Genomic DNA, 16,738 nt, shown 5'->3' with positions numbered 1-16,738 from the left:
AGAAGTGTGCCTTTTCCTCCACATCCACGCCAACATTTCTGGTTTTGGGATTTTGTTATGTGGGCTACTCTTACTGGGGTTAGGTGATATCTCAGAGTAGTTTTGATTTGCATTTCTCTGATGATTAAGGATGATGAGCTTTTTTTCATGTGTTTGTAGATTTTCTGTTGGTATTCTTTGGAGAAGTTTCTCTTTAACTTCCTTGCCCACCCTGAAATCGGGTCACGTGTTCTTTTCTTGCTAATACATTGGAGTTCGCTGTGGATTCTGGTTATTAGACTTTTATCAGAGGTATAACCTGCAAATATTTTCTCCCATTCCGAGGGCTGTCTGCTTGCTTTACTTACTATGTTCTTGGCTGTGCAGAAGCTTTTTAGTTTGATCAGGTCCCCGTAGTGTATTTTTGATACTGCTTCAATTGCCTGGGGAGTCCTCCTCATAAAATATTCACCCAGGCCGATTCCTTCAAGAGTTTTCCCTGCACTTTCTTCAAGTATTTTTATAGTTTCATATCTTAAGTATACATACAACTGTGTGGTCACATTTCTCTCACAGATGCTTTGTGTATTTTACTAGTTCCTCAGCATTGCTTCTTCCATTTCAGCACCCTCAGCATGGCCTCCCTGATGGGCTTGGATTTCATACTATAGGTGATGGGGTTGAGCACAGGAGGCACCACCAGGTACACATAGGTGACAAGGGCATGTACAATGTGGGGTAGGTGTCATCCAAAATGGTGGATCATAGATACAGTGATAACTGGAATATGGAAGACAAATACAACAAGAGTGTGAGAAACACAGGTGTTGAGGGCCCAGACTCTCTACTTGGGACAGGCCAAACCCAGGACCATGTTCAGGATGAGAGTATAGGATAGCATTATGAGTAGGGAGTCTATGCCACATGTGGACAGTACCACAAAGAGCCCATAGCATATGTTGATGGTGATGTCTTCACAGGCCCTACTCATCACATCAGGGTGGAAACAGAAGGAATGGGGAAATTCTTGCTGGAATAGAAGTTTAATTGCTTAACCAGAAATGGCACAGGGAAGAGGCACACGGTAACACAGGCCATGATGGCCAGCCCAATCCTGAGGATGACATTATTTGTGAAGACAGCTACATAGCGCAAGGGATTGGAGATGGCCACAAAGCAGTCAAATGACATAGCGAGAAGCACCAAGGACTCCACTACAGAGAAAGAGTGCAGGAATAACATCTGGACAAGGCAGGTGTTGAAGCCGATGAGCTGAAGGTCAAACCAGAGTGCAGCCAGAGTGGTGGGCAGTGTGGACAAAGTGAGGCCCACATCGGTGAAGGCCAGCATGGACAGAAAGAAGTACATGGGCTGGTGCAGGCTGGGGGTTCTCCTCACAGCCAGGAGGATCAGGCAGTTCCCTGTGAGAGCCATGGTGTACATAGAGGAGAAGGGGATGGAGATCCAGCCATGAACGGCCTCTAGGCCTGGGATGCCAATCATGAGGAAAGCAGGTGGCTGGACTAAGGAGATTTTGGCATAGGACTGAGGAGAGGGCATCCTGTGAAGGTAGCTGAGAGCTCCAGACAGATGTGAATTGTGCAGTCTTGGGAGACACAAGAACACAGATGGGACACCTGTCATTAGGAAGTCAGTTTTGCTGTGTAAGCTTTTCCATTAATTGATAATCACTTTCTTAGCCTTTGCATTGTACAATTATCTTGTCAAGTGGTGTGCAAAGTTTGCATCAATTAATTGATATTTCTCAACACAAATGCATGTTGGAAACAGCAGTTTAAGTTTTCCCTACCTAGCAGAATGGAATTACTAAGATGGATTCAGAATTTAGTAATTCTTTTTCCAAATTTATTTATTTTTAAACTTGACATAAAATATATGTATTCATCATATGCAACATGATGTTTTCTGGTATATATACACTGTGAAATGCTTAAATCAAGCTTACACATGGTTTGTCATGCAGTTTTCATTTTTGTGGTGGAGAACCCTTAACATTCACTCTCTTAACATATTCAAGAATAAAAGATAACACATTGTGTTCTTAAAGAATTTCCTTGCTTCCAACTGTACACTCTGTATTTTTTCACTCTCCATGCACTGTTGTCACTAAATGAAAGTGTTTGTCAATATTCTTTAAAATGTAAAGCACACTCCAAATGCTCACCACCAGAAGCATCATCATCACATGGTCTTGCCTTTGTTCTGGTCCTCATTGGTATTTCATTGGAAAGAATCATGCAGTGGTCGCTGAGTCCTTTGATATTTACATCATTAGAATCTGATGATTAACTTGGTTGGTAGATAGGGAAGGGAAAAATTTTAACTAAAATGAAAAAAGACATATATTATGTCCATTAAAGAAAGAGAAGATTCAGGTGCAAAACATTAACTTTCTCTTTTAATCAAGTCCCAGTAATGATAAAGTTTCAGACTGAGAATGAAAATTTGGAAATTGAAGCAAAAATTGATTCTCAGCAAGTCATTGAGAACACTCAATATTTTAGCTTCTTTCATACCTTGCCTAGAGAATATCAGCGTGGGTCCTTGGATTCCCTTGCCATTTAGGCTGTAGATGGCCTTTGAGAAATAAAAACCTAAGTTCCCAACCTACCAAATGGACTCCTCTTGGCCAAAGGCACCCCATAGAAACATCAAATACTGAGTTCCTGGCCATGATTGGATGGGAGGGCAGACACACGCATTTATAACCCTCATTCCCTATCCACAATTACACTCTATCCAAAGGGTTAAAGAAAACCCAGCCTATTCCAAAGACTTTCTCTCCCTTTGATTTTGCCCAACACCACCTAATGTTGCTCCTCCTTTTGCAGTTTGCAGACTGCTGACTGACCCGTATTCCTTCCAGGTAAGAGATCAGCAACCGTGGAGTTGTTCTGCCTGGTGTATGGAGGCTGGACCCTGAGGACTTTTTGTCCTCTGCCTTATCTTTTGATGTAAAGGTTGTATGTAGGTCCCTATGAATGTTTTGAGACAGACTGTGTTATAGTTCATTATTTCACTTTCAAGAAACACAGTTGACTGTGTCCTTTCTGATTCACCCCTGCAAGTTTCAACATGCTCGTCTTATTGGTGTTGCTAGGAGGGCTTCCTTTGTTTCTGTTCATGCAAATTTTACATTTCTTAATTTTTGAGTATCTAACAACTTTCTCAATGACCCACATACATGGAGTACATTTAAATGTTATGTCTCCATCCCAAATGAATGTAGGACACTTTACACACATATTAGCCTACCACGCGTGCATCTTCCTATTTGTGAACATTCATAGCTATTCCTATAACCTGATGAATATGTATAGTTGGCCAACCTGTTCAGCATGAAATTCTGTCTCATCCTCCCTTCCCCAAAAGTGACTGGTCTTGAATTGTGCCAGAGGCTATGCTTCTGCTAGCCTACAGGATGTAACTCTTTATGAGAAATAAAGGTCTCCTTTCCAAACTTGTGAACTTGGTTATTCTCAGTTGATAACACACAGAATCATCCATTCACTCCATGAACTCAACATTTCCCACGGATTAGAAAAACATTTTGTTCAGCACCTTAGAGAAACTTTCCTGAGGTCTTGAACTTGTCCTTGAATGTGCTTCCCCTGAAATCACTCAGCACTGTCATGTCCCCAGTTTGGAAGTACCACAGTTGCAGGGCTGAGGACTCTGGTGTTCTTCCCTAATGGTAGAGTTTCCACAGACACCAACTGAAACATGAATCAAAGGCATAAATTTAGGTTCATTTAAAGTTCAGTGAGATAAGTCCTTTACAAGAAGCTGAAGCTTCAGAGAACTGCTTCTCCTGACATCCACAAGGAATGTGGAAGCTGCCATGAGGTGTAAACACAAAACCATCTTAATTCTGTCAACAATCTTGAGAGCTTGGAAGAGGACCTGGCTGAGCCATGTCCAGAGTTCTGATCTGCACAACTATGAGATAATAAGTATCATCCAGAGGTAGAACAAGATAGCGGCTGAGTAACAGCTTCCCTGCAACTGGGTACAGTGAGTCTGGGAAGATAAGACTCCAGGCATCTCTGGTTGGTGGGATCTACCTATAATCATCCCTTTGAGGATACAGGAAGTCAGCAAGGGAGTTCTGGACCCCAAGAGGAGGACAAAAACAGTGGAAAACTGGCAAGTGGTTGCGTGTGTTCAATCGACCTAATCCCGCCAGCAGCCATAAGTACTAGCAGCAGTGAGACTGCAAACCAGAAAAGCCTTACTTGTGAACTGTTTTGGTGTTTTTGGACTTGGCAGTCAATTGAACTGCCTTGGAGAGAGCTTGCGCAGGAGTGCGGAGAACTTTGGGCATTGTCTAGGGCCCCAGACTGACCCACCGAGCCGGATGAAGCTAATAGTGTTCGGTTGTGGGCTGCAGGGAGCCATTGTGAGAGAGCTGCCCTGGCAAGCTTCGCCTTCAGGGTCACAGAGCAAGGATCAGGCAGGAGCTGGTAATCTTGTGACTGAGCAGCCAAAAAGCATGGACTGAGCTGCCTTATAGCCTTAACCCTCAGGGGCAGAGTGAGACCTGCTTTGGCACACTGGACCCTCTGGCTATTGCCCTGGGTAGAGTGCTGTGGTGTCACAGCTCATAGCAACCTCAAACTCCTGGGCTTGGCACAGCCCGGACCGCCTTAAGACCTGTGCTGCGACCTTTGTCCCGCAACCTGGGTCATGCCTCCGCATGCCCTGACCAGGAACTGTGGGAGCCACACAATACTGCGTCCTCCCTCCTGTACTCTCCCTGCCTCCACACCAGCCTGCTTGTCTGGCCAGGGACTCGGGTAGCTGCATGCACTCCAGAGCCCTCCCTGCCTCTACGCAGAGCCCTTCTCCTGGCCAGAGACTGCTGGAGCCTTGGGATCTCTGTGCCTGGGTCACTGGGCACCAGGCACTCCCAGAACCATGAGCACCACCTCCCGCCCTGTTGCTGGATCCAGGTGTGTCACACTCCAGAGCTGCTTCCACAACCAGAACTCCTTGGCTGAGGCAGCCCCAGAGGAACCACGAAGGCTAACTTCCTACAAAGATCCAGCAGCAATAGAGTGATCCTACTGGGGTCTAATCATGGAGAGACACCTCCTAAACTCTGAAGATGGCCAGAGGGAATGGTGAAAAACAATCATGAGGCAAAATCAACAGAAAAACTCTGGCAATGTGAATAATCAGAGTAGATCAATTCCCCCAAGGATCTATGAGGCAGACACAGCACAAGATCCCATGCACTAACAAATAGCTGAGATGTCAGAAATCGAATTCAGAATCTGGATAGCAAATAAGATTGAATTAGAATTCCAAACAGTAACCCAAAAGATATCTCAAGAATTCAACGAATTCAAAGACCAAATAACCAAAGATTTTGACACATTGAGACGAGAAGTTGTAGCCCTCAAAGATCTGAGAAACACCAGTTGACTCCCTCAGTAACAGAATAGAGCAAGCAGAAGAAAGGATTTCTGACATTGAAGACAAAGCTTTCCAACACTCCCAAACTGTCAAAGAGGAAGAGAAATGGAGGGCAAAAACAGATCACTCTCTCAGAGAGCTCTTTGACAATTACAAAAAAACCAATATTCATCTTGTACGGATCCCTGAAAGTGATGAAGTGGCTTCACAAGGCACAGAGTCTCTTCTCCATGAGATTATGAAGGAGAACTTTCCAGACATGCCAGGAGATTCTGAAATTCATATAGCAGACAGTTTCAGAACTCCAGCACAACTCAACCCAAATAAGACATCCCCCAGACCCATCAGAATCAATTTCACTAAAGTTAACATGAAGGAGAAAATCCTGAAAGCAGCCCGATGAAAGAAAACCATCACCTACAAGGGCAAGAATATTAGAATAACTGCAGATCTCTCTGCTGAAACCTTTCAAGCTAGAAGAGGATGGTTACTGACTTTTAATCTCCTAAAACAAAATAACTTTCAACCCAGGATCCTCTACCCAGCTAAACTGAGTTTCATTTATGATGGAGAAATTAAACACTGCAATGACATTCACATGTTGAAGAAATTTGCCATAACTAAACAAGCTCTCCAGGATAGTCTCAGACCTATCCTTCATAAATACCACCGTAATCCTCCACCACAAAGGTAAACCCACCCAGAAAATTTAGATCAAATTCCAACTTCCACAGTTGCAAAAGGATTAAAAATGTCCACCAGACTCTCAAAAGGCTTATCAATATTCTCAATTTATGTGAATTGTTTCAATTGTCCTCTAAAGATGCACAGGTTGGCTGACTGGATACAAAAACTCAAGGTAGACATCTGCTGCATACAAGAATCGCATTTTACATTAAAAGACAAATACAGACTCAAGGTCAAGGGAAGGTCATCTATACTCCAGGCAAATGGAAAGCAAAAAAAAAATATAAGGCATTGCAATCCTATTTGCAGATGCAATAGGCTTTAAACCAATCAAAATAAGGAAGGATAAGGATGGACACTTCACATTTGTTAAAGGTAATACTTAATATGATGAGATTTCAATTATTAATGTTTATGCACCCAACCAGAACGCATCTCAATTTATAAGAGAAACTCTAACAGACATGAGCAACTTGATTTCCTCCAGTTCCATAGTAGTTGGAGATTTTAACACCCCTTTAGCAGTGCTGGATAGATCCTCCAAAAAGAAGCTAAGCAAAGACATTTTAGATTTAAAATTAACCATTCAACATCTGGACTTAACAGACATCTATAGAACATTTCATCCCAACAAAACTGAATACACATTCTTCTCATCAGCCCACAGAACATACTCCAAAATTGACCACATCCTAGGCCACAAATCCAACCTCAGCAAATTTAAAAAAATATAAATTATTCCTTTCATCCTCTCAGACCATCATGTATTAATAGTTGAACTAAATAACAACAGGAACCTGCATAGCCATACAAAAACATGAAAGCTAAACAACCTTATGCTGAAGGATAGATAATTTATAGATGAGATTAAAAAGGAAATCACCAAATTTTTAGAACAAAGCAATAATCAAGACAAAAATTACCAAAACCTCTGGGATACTGCAAAGGCAGTCCTAAGAGGGAAATTTATGGCACTGCAAGCCTTCCTCAAGAAAACAGAAAGAGAGGAAGTTAATAACTTAATGGGACATCTCAAGCTACTGGAGAAGGAAGAACACTCCAACCCTAAACCCAGCAGAAGAAAAGAAATAACCAAACTCAGAGCAGAATTAAATGAAATTGAAAACAAAAGAATTATACAACAGATCAATAAATCCAAAAGTTGGTTGTTTGAAAAGATCAATAAAATAGATAAACCTTTGGCCATCCTAACCAGGAAAGAAAGAGTAAAATCTCTAAATTCGTCAGTCAGAGATGGTAATGATGAAATAACAACAGACCCCTCAGAAATTCAAAAAATCCTTAATGAATACCACAAGAAACTCTACTCTCAGAAATATGAATATCTGAAAGAAATCGACCAATACCTAGAAGTACACCACCTACCAAAACTTAGCCAGAATGAAGTGGAAATGTTGAACAGGCCTATATCAAGTTCTGAAATAGCATCAACTATACAAAATCTCCCTAAAGAGAAAAGCCCAGGACCAGATGGCTTTACGTCAGAATTCTACCAAACCTTTAAAGAAGAAGTAGTACCTATACTAGTAGTACCTATACTACTAAACCTCTTCCAAAATATAGAAAAAGAAGGAATATTACACAAAACATTCTACGAAGCAAACATCACCTTGATCCGCAAACCAGGGAAAGACCCAACAAGAAAAGAAAATTATAGACCAATATTACTAATGAATATTGATGCTAAAATACTCAATAAGATCCTAACAAACGGAATCCAACAACACATTAAACAATTATCCACCACGACCAAGTTGGATTTATCCTAGGGTTTCAAGGCCGGTTCAATATACGTAAATCTATAAATGTAATTCAGCACATAAACAAACTAAAAAATAAGGACCATATGGTTCTTCCAATTGATGCAGAAAAAGCTTTTGATAATATCCACCATCCTTTCATGATCAGAACACTTAAGAAAATTGGTATAGAGGGGAATTTTCTTAAACTAATAGAGGCCATCTTCAGCGAACCCACAGCCAATACCTTATTGAATGGAGTTAAATTGAAATCATTTCCACTTAGATCACCTCATCCCAGTAAGAGTAGCCTGCATAACACAAGGGAAGAGAAATGGAGAGCAAAAATGGATCATTCTCTCAGGGAACTCTGGGATAATTCGAAGAAGGCTAATACCTGACTTATTGGAGTCCTTGAAAATGATGAAGTGGCCTTGCTAGGCACAGAGAAACTTCTCCATGAAATTATGAAAGAGAATTTTCCAGACGTGCCTAGAGATTCTGAAATTCAGATAACAGACAGTTTCAGAACCCAAGCATGACTCAAGCCCAATAAGACATCCCCCAGGCATATCATAATTAACTTCATAATTAATATGAAGTTTCTGTCATTCCTAACATTTCTTTACAGGTGGAATCCTCTCCAGTAGCTACCTCATGGTCCCTTGGCGGGGTTGTTCTGGACTGGTTCTTCATGTTGCCTGGAGTTTTCTGCTGATTCTTCCTCATGAGTGATTTCTTTTATCTGTTTCCTTGCCCTAATTTTCCTCTCACTTCCTCTTGGTCTTTAAGTTCTGGTGCTGGTTTTCCACTGTTTTAGTCCTCCTCTTGGGGTCCAGAAGTTTCTCACTGACTCTCTGTATCCTCACAGGGGCGATGATAGGCATATCCCACTAGCCAGAGATGTCTGGAGTCCTATCTCCCCAGACTCATGGTGCCTAGATACTTCGGGAATTTTTTTTTTTTTTATTGTTGGGGATTCATTGAGGGTACAATAAGCCAGGTTACACTGATTGCAATTGTTAGGTAAAGTCCCTCTTGCAATCATGTCTTGCCCCCATAAAGTGTGACACACACCAGGGCCCTACCCCCCTCCCTCCGTCCCTCTTTCTGCTTTCCCCCCCAACCTTAATTGTCATTAATTGTCCTCATATCAAAATTGAGCACATAGGATTCATGCTTCTCCATTCTTGTGATGCTTTACTAAGAATAATGTCTTCCACTTCCATCCAGGTTAATACAAAGGATGTAAAGTCTCCATTTTTTTTTTAATGGCTGAATAGTATTCCATGGTATACATAAACCACAGCTTGTTAATCCACTCCTGGGTTGGTGGGCATTTAGGCTGTTTCCACATTTTGGCGATTGTAAATTGATCTGCAATAAACAGTCTAGTACAAGTGTCCTTATGATAAAAGGATTTTTTTCCTTCTGGGTAGATGCCCACTAATGGGATTGCAGGATCAAATGGGAAGTCTAGCTTGAGTGCTTTGAGGTTTCTCCATACTTCCTTCCAGAAAGGTTGTACTAGTTTGCAGTCCCACCAGCAGTGTAAAAGTGTTCCCTTCTCTCCACATCCACGCCAGCATCTGCAGTTTTGAGATTTTGTGATGTAGGCCATTCTCACTGGGGTTAGATGATATCTCAGGGTTGTTTTGATTTGCATTTCTCTAATATATAGAGATGATGAATATTTTTTCATGTGTTTGTTAGCCATTCGTCTGTCATCTTTAGAGAACGTTCTATTCATGTCTCTTGCCCATTGATGTATGGGATTGTTGGCTTTTTTCATGTGGATTAATTTGAGTTCTCTATAGATCCTAGTTATCAAGCTTTTGTCTGATTGAAAATATGCAAATATCCTTTCTCATTGTGTAGGTTGTCTCTTTGCTTTGGTTATTGTCTCCTTAGCTGTACAGAAGCTTTTCAGTTTAATGAAGTTCCATTTGTTTATTTTTGTTGTTGCAATTGCCATGGCAGTCTTCTTCATGAAGTCTTTCCCCAGGCCAATATCTTCTAGTGTTTTTCCTATGTTTTCTTTGAGGATTTTTATTGTTTCATGCCTTAAATTTAAGTCCTTTATCCATCTTGAATCAATTTTTGTAAGTGGGGAAAGGTGTGGGTATGCAGTCTTTTACATGTGGATATGCAGTTCTCCCAACACCATTTATTGAATAGGGAGTCTTTCCCCCAAGGTATGTTCTTGTTTGGTTTATCGAAGATTAGGTGGTTGTAAGATGTTAGTTTCATTTCTTGGTTTTCAATTCAATTCGAAGTGTGTATGTCTCTGGTTTTGTGCCAGTACCATGCTGTCTTGAGCACTATGGCTTTGTAGTACAGACTACAATCTGGTATGCTGATGCCCCAGCTTTATTTTTATTACTAAGAACTGCCTTAGTTATACGGGTTTTTTTCTGGTTCCATACAAAACGCAGGATCATTTTTTCCAAATCTTGAAAGTATGATGTTGGTATTTTGATAGGAATGGCATTGAATAGGTAGGTTGCTTTGGGAAGTATAGACATTTTTTTTTTTTTTTGTTATATTTTGGCCAGGGCTGGGTTTGAACCCGCCACCTCTGGCATATGGGACCGGTGCCCTACTCCTTGAGCCACAGGCACTGCCCCGGGAAGTATAGACATTTTAAGAATGTTGATTCTTCCCATCCATGAGCATGGTATGTTCTTCCATTTGTTAATATCCTCTGCTATTTGCTTTCTGAGGATTTCATAGTTTTCTTTATAGAGGTCCTTCACCTCCTTCATTAGGTATATTCCTAGGTATTTCATTTTCTTTGATACTATGATGAAGGGAGTTGTGTCCTTACTTAGCTTCTCATCTTGACTGTTATTGGTGTATACAAAGGCTACTGACTTGTGGACATTGATTTTATATCCTGAAACATTACTGTATTTTTTGATGACTTCTAGGAGTCTTGTGGTTGAGTCTTTGGGGTTCTCTAAGTATAAGATCATGTCATCAGCAAAGAGGGAGAGTTTGACCTCCTCTGCTCCCATTTGGATTCCCTTTATTTCCTTGTCTTGCCTAATTGTATTGGCTAGAACTTCCAGCACTATGTTGAATAGTAAAGGTGACAGAGGACAACCTTGTCTGGTTCCAGTTCTAAGAGGAAAAGCTTTCAGTTTTACTCCATTCAGTAAAATATTGGCTGTGGGTTTGTCATAGATAGCTTTAATTAGTTTTAGAAATGTGCCACCTATGCCTATACTCTTCAGTGTTCTAATTAGAAAAGGATGCTGGATTTTATCAAATGCTTTTTCTGCATCTATTGAGAGGATCATGTGATCTTTATTTTTGCCTCTGTTAATATGGTGGATAACGTTTATGGACTTGTGTATGTTAAACCAGCCTTGCATCCCTGGGATGAAGCCTACTTGATCATGATGAATGACTTTTTTTTTTTTATATTTTTTTTTATTAAATCATAACTGTATACAATGATATGATTATGGGGCATCATACACTCACTTCATAAACCATTTGACACATTTCTATCACAGTGGTTAACATAGCCTTTCCGGCGTTATCTCAGTTACTGTGCCAAAATATTTACATTCTACATTTACCAAGTTTCGCAAATACCCCTGTAATAGGGGAATTGGTGGGATGAATGACTTTTTTGATGATAAGCTGTAATCTATTGGCTAGGATTTTGTTGAGAATTTTTGCATCTATATTCATGAGTGAGATTGGTCTGAAATTGTCCTTTTTGTTTGGGTCTTTTCCTGGTTTTGGTATCAGGGTGATGTTTGCTTCATAGAATGTGTTGGGGAAGGTTCCTTCTTCCTCAATTTTTTGGAATAATTTCTGCAGTAGAGGAATAAGCTCTTCCTCGAAGGTTTGATAGAATTCTGGAGTGAAGCCATGTGGACCAGGGCATTTTTTGGTTGGAAGATTTTTTATTGTTTCTTTGATCTCAGTGCTTGAAATTGGTCTGTTCAGGAGCTCTATTTCTTCCTGGCTGAGTCTAGGGAGAGGGTGTGATTCCAAATATTGATCCATTTCCTTCATATTGTCAAATTTCTGGGTATAGAGTTTCTAGTAGTATTTAGAGATGATTTCTTGTGTCTCTGTGGGATCAGTTGTTATTTCCCCTTTATCATTTCTGATTGAGGTTACTAGAGATTTTACTTTTCAGTTCCTCATTAGTCTGGCCAATGGTTTATCTATTTTATTTATTTTTTCAAAAAACCTTCAGGAATTCTTATAAGATGAATGTTTGATCTTTTGGTGTAACCCCACAACTCTCTCAGGGAATGATTAGTTTTTGCTGTCCATTTGTCTGCCTCTTTGAGTGTTTGGGAACTTTCAAAAGCTTGTCATCTTCAGAGATCCTTTTTTCTTCCTAGTGAACTCTATTACTGAGGGATTCTACTGTATTTTGGAGCTCCACAAGTAACTTTCTTGTTTCCTTGAGCTCTGTTATTTCTTTTCTCATTATGTCTATATCTTTGGTGACTTGGTCTTTGAATTCATTAATTTCTTGAGATAACTTTAGAACTATTCTTTGAAATTCAATTTATATCTTTTCTCCCATTCTATTTATCTTATTTGCCATCCATATTCTGAATTCAGTTTCTGACATTGCTGCCATTTGTCTATGCATGGCACCTTCAGTTGTGTCACTTTTGTCATTTCTAGGGAGTGTTGATCTACTCTGGTTATTCATGTTGCCAGAGTTCTTCTGTTGGGTCTGCACCATGTTTATTTTCTACCATTTGGTTATTAGAACTGGTAGGGTGAGATTGAATTGGGGTTCCCTGGTAGTAGAGATAGCCCCTTACCAAAGTGCTAGGCTTTGTAATTGTGGCTTATCTCCTACAACCTTACAAAGGTCCCTTTCAGAAGTTTAGCTGGAGAGTTTGAGGACCTACTTTGTGGGATAGGACAAGCTAGCTCTGTTTTGATATCAGCCAACCTGTACTCTACCCTAAGAAACCATAGTATTAGGTTTAAATATCGACATTTTTCACTGACATACATTTTTCTCACACATTTTTCACTGTCTTTCCTTAATGTACATTGTAGGGATTACAAGCATTCTCAGTCAATATTAAGTATGCACCTTCTAAAATTAGATTATCCCTCATAATCACAATATGATTTCACATGGAAGCAAAAATAGTAACCTAAAAACATATTAAATATATAATAAATATTCAAAATTCCATAATTCTCCTAATATTGACTGGTTAATGCTAGAATTTGGTTATGTTCTTTTAATCTCTTTTACTTTAGATTGACTGCCCTGATATACTTTTTATAATATTGAATTTTAAAAATAATTTTAGGCCTCTTTGTGTGTGTGCATGTGTGTGTTTATTGCTTCTCATATTATGAATTTTCTAATTATCTCCTCACAGCTAGATTTAGGCTAAAAATTATTGTTAGGAATGCTTCATATGTGATGTTTTGTCCTTATTGTTCAAACCAGAAGGCATATAAGGTTGGATTATCTTATTACTGGTTAAACTAAATTTGATCACTTGCTTAAAGCAGTAGTCACCAATCTTATGTAGTAAAAGTTATGTTCATTTTTCTTTATTTAGTAAGAAAGCTGTATAGTGATACTTGGAGACTATGTGAATTTTCTGTTTCCCAACATCCTTTAAGTATGTGTTAATGAATTAAAAGTAAAATTTAAAAATTTCATTGATAGTTGCAAAGAAGATAATTTTAAAAATTTAAAAGTATCAATACTTTTGTATTTATTACATAAATTTTTTGTGAAAGATTAATTTTCATTCTTTTTTTTCTTTTACCCTTTGTTTCACTATGGATGCAAACTTTTCTTAAAAATTCAATATTGTTATGATTCATTACTGCCAAAATGATTAGTAATTTTTAATGTTTCTTTCTTTCTTCTTCTTTTTTTTTTTTGTTTTTGAGATAAGGTTTTGCTGTGTTGCCTAGGCTGGATGCAGTGGTGTGATCATAGCTCACCACAGTCTAAGACTCGTGGTCTCAGATATCCTCCCACCTCAGCTTCCCAGGTTGATCTTATTATAGGCATTACCCACTCCACTCAGCCATTGTCCCAATGTTCAATGTACCTGTGGGTACTAGTAGCACATTCAAATATATCTCTGTGGACTTTTTTGGTTAACAACTCTATTGTCTTTTTGTGCTTTATTGTATCAGATACAAGCTGGTCTGGTATTATCTTACGTGTCCCTGCTCCATACGTAGAAATACCCATTCTTTAAGAATCTCAGGTTATATGTAGTGGGTAACAGGAGTCCAAAACCAATAGGTGGTGGCAGCTCTACTCGCTGCTACCAGTGTCATCGTTTTTGAATGGTTTCAACAAATAGCGATTTGAAAAGTGGAGATATAATTTAAAAAAAGGTATTTTTTCCAGTCATAGTGACAATGAACTAATTTTACTCTCCATTTTTTTCCTTGGACAGTTCTAACAACTTGACTTTTACCTTTCTTTTCTTTCTTTCTTTTTCTTTTTTTTTTTTTTTTACACTGATTGAATTCGTTAGGTAAAGTCCCTCTTGACTTTTACCTTTCTAATCTTTAACACAGCTAAGCCTGTGCCACCTTATGCAATATACTATTCTGATGTGGTTGACTTTTAAGCAAAGGATGTAGGCCAAATGTATTAAATAGTTCTGTAAGACTCCAAGTGGTCTGTCCACTACTGGTCATTTCTCAATCATTTCCCCTTGTTCTCCTACCAGCACAGACATATGCAGATTGTGCTGAACCTAAGCCGACAACTTGCCTTTACATAAGTACACCCAATTATATCACATTTCTCATTTTTAGTATTCTGTTTCCTTTTGTAGGTGTGCCCTTCTCTGTTTGGCAGACTCCTATTCACCTTTCGCCCTCTTTCTTATGTGAAACCTTTCTCATTTCCTCTTACAGGGCAAGTAAACCTTTTCCTGAGTCCATAGAGCACTTTCTGTGTGCCTATCACAGTTTCATCATAGTGTAATCTCATACTGATAGGCTTTTGTCTTCCGAAAGACCATATATGGTCCATGTTAGTATCTGTAGTGTGGACACAGATTCTTATACAAGTAAACACGGAATAAAATGCCTAGAGTTAGCAAGTGCCTGGAAAAATCAAGAGAGTCCTTCCTCTGTCAGTCTGAGGATATTTATTTGCTCAGCATACTCTTGATAATGTGCCTGGGTCAGAGTTCTGAGTAAGTGCTTTCTGGGCAAGATATACATGCGATTGTGTGGTCACATTTTTCTCACAAATGCTGTGTGTATTTTACTGTTTCATTAGCCTTGCTTCATCCCTTTCAGCACCCTTAGCATGGCCTCCCTGATGGGCTTGGATTTGACACTGTAGATAATGGGGTTGAGCACAGGAGGCACCACCAGGTACACATAGGCGACAAGGGCATGTACAATGTGAGGCAGGTGCCTTCCAAAACGGTGGATCATGGACATGGTGATAACTGGAATAAAGAAGACAAATACAGCCAGAATGTGGGAAACACAGGTGTTGAGGGCCCGGACTCTCTCCCTGGGAGAGGCAAGACCCAGGACCGTGCACAGGATAAGAGTATAGGATAGGATTATGAGCAGGGAGTCTATGCCACATGTGGACAGTACCACAAACAGCCCATAGCGTATGTTGATGGTGATGTCATCACAGGCCCTTCTCATCACATCAGCGTGGAAACAGAAGGAATGGGACAGGAAGTTCTTGCTGGGGCAGAAGTTTAATCGCTTAATCAGAAATGGCACAGGGAAGAGGCACAAGGTAGCGCGGGCAATGATGGCCAGCCCAATCCTGAGGATGACTTTATTTGTGAGGACAGCTGCATAGCGCAGGGGATTGGAGATGGCCACAAAGCGGTCAAATGACATGGCCAGAAGCACCGAGGACTCCACTACAGAGAAGGAGTGCAGGAAGAACATCTGAACAAGGCAGGTGTTGAAGCCGATGAGCCGATGGTCAAACCAGAGCACAGCCAGGGTGGTGGGCAGTGTAGTCAAGGTGAGGCCCACATCAGTGAGGGCCAGCATGGACAGAAAGACGTACATGGGCTGGTGCAGACTGGGGGTCCTCCTCACAGCCAGGAGGATCAGGCAGTTCCCTGTGAGAGCCATGGTGTACATAGAGGAGAAGGGGATGGAGATCCAGCCATGAACGGCCTCCAGGCCTGGGATGCCAATCATGAGGAAAGCAGGTGGTTGGAAGAAGGAGATGTTCGCATAGGACTGGGGAGAGAGCATCCTGTGAAGGCAGCTGAGAGCTCCAGAGAGATGTGAGTTGTGAAGTCTTGGCAGACAGAAGAACACTGATGGGACCTGTCATTAGGAAGTCATTTTTGCTGTGTAAGCTTTTCCATTAATTGTTAACCACTTTCTCAGCCTTTGTATTGTATAATTAATTTGTCAAGCGATGTGCAAAGTGTGCATACATTAATTGATATTTCTCTAAACAAAAGCATGTTGGAAACAGCAGTTTAACTATTCCCTACCTAGCAGAATGGAATTGATTGAGGTAGATTCAGAATTTAGTAATTGTTTTTCTAAATTTATTTATTTTTCATCTTGACATAAAATATATGTATTCATCATATACAACATGATGTTTTCTGGTATATATACATTTTGAAATGGTGAAATCCAGCTTACACATGGATTGCCTTTACATGCAGCTTTCATTTTTGTGGTGGAGAATCTTAAACATTAACTCTCTTAGCATATTCAAGAATAGAAGATAATATATTGTATTCTTATACTATTTCCTTGCTTCCAACTGCACACTCTATATTTTTCACTCTCCATTTAGTGTTATCACTAAATGAAAGTGTTTGTCAATATTCTTTAAAATGTAAAGCCGATTCCAAATGCTCACCACCAGCAATATCATC

The 16,738-nt window shown here is 40.0% G+C and overlaps 1 protein-coding gene and 1 pseudogene across 1 annotated transcript; both read right to left on the bottom strand.

The window, feature by feature from the left end:
* Nucleotides 1–580: 580 nt before the first annotated feature.
* On the bottom strand, nucleotides 581–1,539 carry LOC128564509 (olfactory receptor 51I2-like; annotated as a pseudogene).
* A 13,592-nt stretch (nucleotides 1,540–15,131) lies between these two features.
* LOC128565865 (olfactory receptor 51I2-like) lies at nucleotides 15,132–16,094 on the bottom strand. The gene has a single exon (XM_053562602.1). The coding sequence runs from the start codon at nucleotides 16,092–16,094 to the stop codon at nucleotides 15,132–15,134; it is 963 nt and encodes a 320-aa protein (XP_053418577.1).
* Nucleotides 16,095–16,738: the final 644 nt, after the last annotated feature.

Source organism: Nycticebus coucang, chromosome 14, assembly GCF_027406575.1.
Source record: "Nycticebus coucang isolate mNycCou1 chromosome 14, mNycCou1.pri, whole genome shotgun sequence".
Classification (NCBI taxonomy): Eukaryota; Metazoa; Chordata; class Mammalia; order Primates; family Lorisidae; genus Nycticebus; species Nycticebus coucang.
The sequence above is the reverse complement of the archived record's forward strand: the minus strand, read 5'-3'. Positions and strand labels throughout refer to the sequence as shown.